This window comes from Oncorhynchus kisutch, linkage group LG19 (genome assembly GCF_002021735.2).
Source record: "Oncorhynchus kisutch isolate 150728-3 linkage group LG19, Okis_V2, whole genome shotgun sequence".
NCBI classification, from domain to species: Eukaryota; Metazoa; Chordata; class Actinopteri; order Salmoniformes; family Salmonidae; genus Oncorhynchus; species Oncorhynchus kisutch.
The window spans coordinates 33,341,498-33,348,577 of record NC_034192.2 but is presented as its reverse complement, the minus strand read 5'-3'; the positions used below and the strand labels follow the sequence as shown (position 1 = coordinate 33,348,577).

The 7,080-nt window shown below is 43.1% G+C and overlaps 1 protein-coding gene across 4 annotated transcripts in view; it reads right to left on the bottom strand.

Moving 5' to 3' along the window:
- Positions 1-7,080, bottom strand: part of cstf2 (cleavage stimulation factor, 3' pre-RNA, subunit 2) — a 30,605-nt gene that overhangs the window by 1,763 nt on the left and 21,762 nt on the right. For all 4 annotated transcript variants that reach the window (XM_020452609.2, XM_031798058.1, XM_031798059.1 and 1 more), the window contains 4 exons: positions 4,775-4,874; positions 4,316-4,653; positions 4,005-4,129; positions 3,850-3,924 (listed from right to left, as the gene is read on the bottom strand). In XM_020452609.2, coding sequence (XP_020308198.1) covers positions 3,850-3,924; positions 4,005-4,129; positions 4,316-4,653; positions 4,775-4,874 — 638 coding nt within the window. The remainder of the gene's footprint in view (positions 1-3,849; positions 3,925-4,004; positions 4,130-4,315; positions 4,654-4,774; positions 4,875-7,080) is intronic.

Genomic DNA, 7,080 nt, shown 5'->3' with positions numbered 1-7,080 from the left:
ATGACCAGTGAAATATACCTGCTGGAGCACATGCTACGGGTGGGTGTTGCTATGGTAACCAGTGAGCTGAGATAATGCGGGGCTTTACCTAGCAAAGACTTAGATGACCTGGAGCCACTGAGTTTGGTGACGAATATGTAGTGAGGGGCAGCCAACGAGAGCATACAGGTCGCAGTGGTGGGTAGTATATGGGGCTTTGGTGACAAAACGGATGGCATTGTGATAGACTACATCCAATTTGCTGAGTAGAGTGTAAATGACGTCGCCGAAGTCAAGGATTGGTAGGATAGTCAGTTTTACAAGGATATATTTGGCAGCATGAGTGAAGTAGGCTTTGTTGCGAAATAGGAAGCCGATTCTAGATTTAATTTTGGATTGGAGATGCTTAATGTGAGTCTGGAAGGAGAGTTTACAGTCTAGCCAGACACCTAGGTATTTGTAGTTATCCACATATTCTAGGTCAGAATCGTCCAGAGTAGTGATGCTAGTCGGGCGGGAGGGTGCGGGCAGCAATCGGTTGAAGAGCATGCACTTAGTTTTACTAGCATTTAAGAGCAGTTGGAGGCCACGGAAGGAGTGTTGTATGGCATTGAAGCTCGTCTGGAGGTTTGTTAACACAGTGTCCAAAGATGGGCCAGAAGTATACAGAATGGTGTCATCTGCGTAGAAATGGGTCAGAGAATCACCAGCAGCAAGAGTGACATCATTGATATATACAGAGAAAAAACGAGTCAGCCCGAGAATTGAACCCTGTGGAACCCCCATAGAGACTGCCAGAGGTCCGGACAACAGGCCCTCCGATTTGACACACTGAACTATCTGAGAAGTAGTTGGTGAACCAGGCGAGGCAGTCATTTGAGAAGCCAAGGCTCTTGAGTCTGCCATTAAGAAAGTGATGATTGACAGAGTCGAAAGGCTTGGCCAGGTCGATGAAGACAGCTGTACAGTACAGTGCCTTCAGAAAGTATTCACACCCCTTGACTTTCACATTTTGTTGCGTTACAGCCGGAATTTAAAATTGTGATTTGTCACTGGCCTACACACAACAACCCATTATGTCAAAGTGGAATTGTGTTTTTTACAAATCAATAAAAGTGGAAAAGCTGAAATGTCTTGAGGCAATAAGTATTCAAACCTTTTGTTATGGCAAGCCTAAATAAGTTCAAGAGTATAAATATGCTTTACAAGTCACATAATAAGTTGCATGGACTTTGAATACAAAAGTGTTTAAACATTATTTTTGAATGGCTACCTCATGTCTGTACCCCACACATAATTAAGGTCCCTCAGTTCGAGCAGTAAATTTCAAACAGATTGAACCGCAAAGAATGGAGGTTTTCCAATGCCTCGCAAAGGGCACCTATTTGTAGATGGGTAAAGAAAAAAAGACATTGAATATCCCTTTGAGCATGGTGATGTTATTACACTTTGGATGGTGTATCAATACACCCTGTCACTACAAAGATACGCGTCCTTACTAACTCATTTGCCGGAGAGGAAGAAAACCGCTCAGGGTCTTCACCATGAGGCCAATGGTGACTTTAAAACAGTTACAGAGTTGAATGGCTGTGATAGGAGAAAACTGAGGATGGATCAACATTGTAGTTAGTGCCTTCGGAAAGTATTCACACCTCTTGACTCTTTCCACATTCCGTTATGTTACAGCCTTATTCTAAAATGGATTAAATTGTTTTCCCCCATAATGACAAAGCAAAAACAGGTTTAGAAATGTTTGTGAATGCATTAAAAATAAACTGAAATGTCACATTTACATAAGTATTTAGACCCTTAAAAATAAGTACTTTGTTGAAGCACCTTTGGCAGCATTGAGTCTTCTTGGGTATGACGCTACAAGCTTGGCACACCTGTATTTAGGGAGCTTATCCCATTCTTCTCTGCAGATCCTCTCAAGCACTGTCAGGTTGGATGGGGAGTGTTGCTGCACAGCTATTTTCAGGTCTTTCCAGATATGATCGATCAGGTTCTACTCCGAGCTCTGGCTGGGACACTCAAGGACATTCAGAGACTTGTCCCGAAGCCAGTCCTGAGTTGTCTTGGCTGTGTGCTTCGGGTGGTTGTCCTGTTGGAAGGTGAACCTTCACCCCAGTCAGAGGTCCTGAGCGCTCTGGAGCAGGTTGTCATCAAGGATCTCTGTACTTCACCTTTGCCTCGATCCTGACTAGTCTCCCAGTCCCTGCTGATGAAAAACATCCCCACAACCATGCCTCACCGTAGGGAAGTGCTGCAGGGATGGTTCTCCTTCTGGAAGGTTCTCCCATCTCCACAGAGGAACTCGGTCAGAGTGAACATCGGGTTCTTGGTCACCTCCCTGACCAATGCCTTTCTCCCGATTGCTCAGCTTGGCCGGGCAGCCAGCTCTAGGAAGAGTCTTGGTGGTTCCAAACTTCTTCCATTTAAGAATGGAGGCCACTGTGTTTTTGGGAACCTTCAATGCAACAGACATTTTTTGGTACCCTTCCCCAGATCTGTGCCTTGACACAATCCTGTCTCGGAGCTCCAGGGACAATTCCTTCAACCTCACGTTTTGGTTTTTGCTCTGACTTGCACCGTCAACTGTGAGACCTCATATAGACAGGTGTGTGCCTTTCCAAATCATGTCCAATCAAGTTGAAGAAACATCTCAAGAATGAGCAATGGAAACCAAGATGCACCTGAGCTCAATTTCAAGTCTCATAGCAAATGGTTATGTAAATAAGGCATCGGTTTAATTTGTATACATTTGCAGGCATTTCTAAAAACCTGTTTTTGCTTTGTCATTATGGGGTTGTGTGTGTAGATTTCTGAGGACTTCTATCCCTTTTAGAATAAGGCTGTAACGTAACAAAATGTTGAAAAAGTAAAGGGGTCTGAATACTTTCCAAAGGTTATGTATGCCACAATACTAACCTGCTGAACAGAGTGAAAAGGAAGCAGGCCTGTACTGAATAATATTTTCCTAAACATGCATTCTGTTTGAACAAGGCACTAAAGTAATACTGCAAAAAATGTTGCAAAGCAATTAACCTTTTGTCCTGAATACAAAGTGTTATGTTTGTGGCAAATCCAATACAACGTTCCATACTTTCAAGCATAGTGGTGGATGCATCATGTTATGGGCATGATTGTAATCGTTAAGGACTCGGGAGCTTTATAGGATAAAACAAAGACAGAATGGAGATAAGCACAGGCAAAATTCTAGAGGAACTCCTGGTTCAGTCTGCTTTCCAACAGACACTAGATGAGAAACGTACCTTTCAGAAGGACAAAAACCTAAAGTACAGGGCCAAATCTACACGAGTTGCTTACCAATTAGACCTTGAAGGTTCCTGAGTGGCCGTTTTAAAGCGACATAAAAATCTATGGCAAGACCTGAAAACGATTGTTTAGCAATGATCAACAACCACTTTCACAGAGCTTGAAGGATTTTGAAAATAAGAAAATGGGCAAATGTTGCACAATCCAGGTGTGCAAAGCTCTTCGAGACTTAAAGTTGCAATCGTTGCCAAAGGTTATTCTAACATGCATTGACTCAGGGGGTTGAATTGCTTATGTAATCAAGACAGTGTTTTTTTTTATACAAATGTTTGAATTTTTCTTCCACTTTGACATTAGGGTATTTGTGCAGATCATTGACCAAAATAAATCACAATTAAATATATTTCAATCACACTTTAACACAACAAAATGTGGAAAAAGTCAATAGATGTGAATACTTTCTGAAGGCACTTAATGCTCTAGTTTCTCTAGACAGCCAACACTAATTTGAGCCAATATCTTCTTGTACTAGCCAGGCATTTTAAGGTGAAACTGAAAGTTAATTGTGACACAATGGTGACATGACAAACCCACCTTCTCATGGTCCTGTGAGGTCACCTGGCTTTGCCCTGGGCTGAAGCTACCTCCAGACTGTGGTACACCAGGACCCTAAAAAAAACAGTTATTAGAACTGTTTTCATTGACAAGAAGACCTAATGTTGAAGACATTTGCTGTAGGTAGGCAGTACCGGTCTGGCAGTTGGAGGGGCATTAGGATTCATGGAGTGAGGGGGGGGGCCCTGCATTCCTTGGGAGATGGGAACCCTCTGGCCTGACACTGGTCCACGGGTGTCCACCGCTCTGGGGTCACGACCTTTAGAAACAACAGCCATTCCTCACGTGATTACTCATTACAGATCTGATCTAACTAGTCTAAGCACAGGAGCTTTTCCACCTGTTTTCCACACAATTCTAAATTATGGCAATAATGCTTCTTATAAAATGTCTGCTAATAAAATAAACTTAATTGGACTTGACGTTAATACTGTGATGTGGTTACCTCTTGTCTCCATGGGGGGTCCCCTGGGCTCCATCATGGGTGGTCCCCGGGGCTCTCCCATCATGCCCCTGGGTTCACCCATGGGGGGTCCCCGGGGCTCCCCCATCATGCCCCTGGGTTCACCCATGGGGGGTCCCCGGGGCTCTCCCATCATGCCCCTGGGTTCACCCATGGGGGGCCCCCGGGGCTCTCCCATCATGCCTCTGGGTTCACCCATGGGGGGTCCTCTCATGTCGTGAGGTGGCCTCATGTCCGAAGGAGGCCCGCCAACGATCTGGTTCATGTGCATGGGGGGCCCCTGGTGTGGTGGGGGGGCGCCAATGAAGGCTCCTCCCCGACTGGACACAAAGAGAACAGAATAAGCCAGTCGTTCACAGAAATGGAAAAGGTGCTATAAGAATGCAATTGATTAACTCAATGACGGTAAAACTACACTAACAACAATGGCTCCTCTTTCACCTGGGTTCGATGACCTCTCCTGTGACTGAGAGCAGGGTTCCTCCTCGGGGGTCGTTGGGGCCGTCGCCAAGCAGGCCTCTGGGGGGGATACCACCTGGTCCTGAGGGGGGTATACAGTCAGCCAGCTATAGACATGTCGGAGGGACACCACCTATCACAGAACAACATCACTACACCGTAATGCATCCAAAGAACTACAGTTCTAATTCTATGGTCATGTCACTCATCAGACCATGGTGATTTAATTTCACAATGACTCCCATAGGTCACACAGAAAGACACACTAACCACAGCACAGAAATGACCCATCACACCACAGACAGAGGACAGAGGTCAAAACAACAAGGAGTTTTATACAAAAGGAGCACGGCATATCTTTGAAAATGTTCCGTTTTCAAGTCGTTTGCCTACTTGCGTCTTGCACATCTGGTATTGTTGGACCGGACACGTCAATAGAAGAGGCATGTGTTAGCGACATGAAAAAAGGCCATTGGTGTTACCATGAAATTGCTAAAACAGCATTAGCACAAATCTATTTTGTTGACTACAATAAATGTATTAATCCCATTCCTCGTCATGGAATTTTCTAACAGGTGATTACAATAGAGGTTATTTGTTCATGCGGCTGCCTTTGGAAAATCACACTTGTATTTTGGGACTATTGTTCATATTTGCAGTTGCATCACACTGACATGATAGGGTGTGAATGTGTATTTTTAGCCTGAAGTAAACACCCACTGCATGACCAGTCAGATTAATAATACATTTCTAAATGACAAAAATGTATTTACTCTAACAGGACATAATTTATGCTCTCATGGTCTAAAAAGAGTCCATATTAACAGAAGGAAACTGAAGGACTAACAGTACAGTTAGATATCAATTAAAAACTGTACCATATGTACAAAATAAGTTAGAGGAAAAACAAAAAGAAATGGGGGAACTTACTCAAGAAAGAGCAAGTGTAATATATTATATAAATAAAAGCAAAATGGATGGAATATGGGGGGGGGGGGATGCACCAAATTATTTTACAATCTTCAGCATAGAAATGCTACCAAAAAATGTTATTGAAACATGTTAAATGGAGTCACACATGATACTCTTTTCAAAATATTGTTCAGTGTAAGTAAAGTACGTTAAGAATATGTTTTCATTTCAGTTTCCTCCATCTCCACTAACCGAAGCTAATTGTATGGATTTTTTCCCTATTAATAACGTAGAATTAACATCTGTACAGAAAGACTCATGTGAAAGCCAAATTGCAGAGGAGGAACTTCTTGATGCAATTAAAGCCTTTATGGCTGGGAAAACTCCAGGGCTGGATGTCATACCAGTGGAAGTATACCAAACATGTATTTTTAGATATACTTAGTGGAGCAATATTAGCATGTTTTAAGCACTCCTATATAAACAGATTATAGGATACGCAACAAGAAGGTTGGATTTCATTATTATTGAACCAGGATCCAAGTGATAGATTGATATATATATCAATCAATCTCCGAGGTCGACCGATTAAATCGGAATGGCCGATTAATTAGGGCCGATTTCAAGTTCATAACTATCGGAAATCGGTATTTTTGGGCGCCGATTTAAAAAATAAAAAATGGTATACCTTTATTTACCTAGGCAAGTCATCTAAGAACATATTCTTATTTTCAATGACAGCCTAGGAACGGTAGGTTAACTGCCTTGTTCAGGGGCAGAACGATAGATTTTCACCTTGTCAGCTCGGGGGATCCAATCTTGCAACCTTACAGTTAACTAGTCCAACGCAATAACGACCTGCCTCTCTCTCGTTGCACTCCACAAGGAGACTGCCTGTTACGAGAATGCAGTAAGCCAAGGTAAGTTGCTAGCTAGCATTAAACTTATCTCATAAAAAACAATCAATCATAATCACTAGTTAACTACACATGGTTGATGATATTACTAGATATCATCTAGCGTGTCCTGCGTTGCATATAATCTGACTGAGCATACATCTATCTGACTGAGCGGTGGTAGGCAGAAGCAGGCGCGTAAACATGAATTCAAACAGCACTTTCGTGCGTTTTGCCAGCAGCCCTTCATTGTGCGTCAAGCATTGCGCTGTTTATGACTACAAGCCTATCAACTCCCAAGATGAGGCTGGTGTAACCGAAGTGAAATGGCTAGCTAGTTAGCGCACGCTAATAGTGTTTCAAACATCACTCGCTCTGAGCCTTCTAGTAGTTGTTCCCCTTGCTCTGCATGGGTAACACTGCTTCGATGGTGGCTGTTGTCGTTGTGTTGCTGGTTCGAGCCCATGGAGGAGCGAGGAG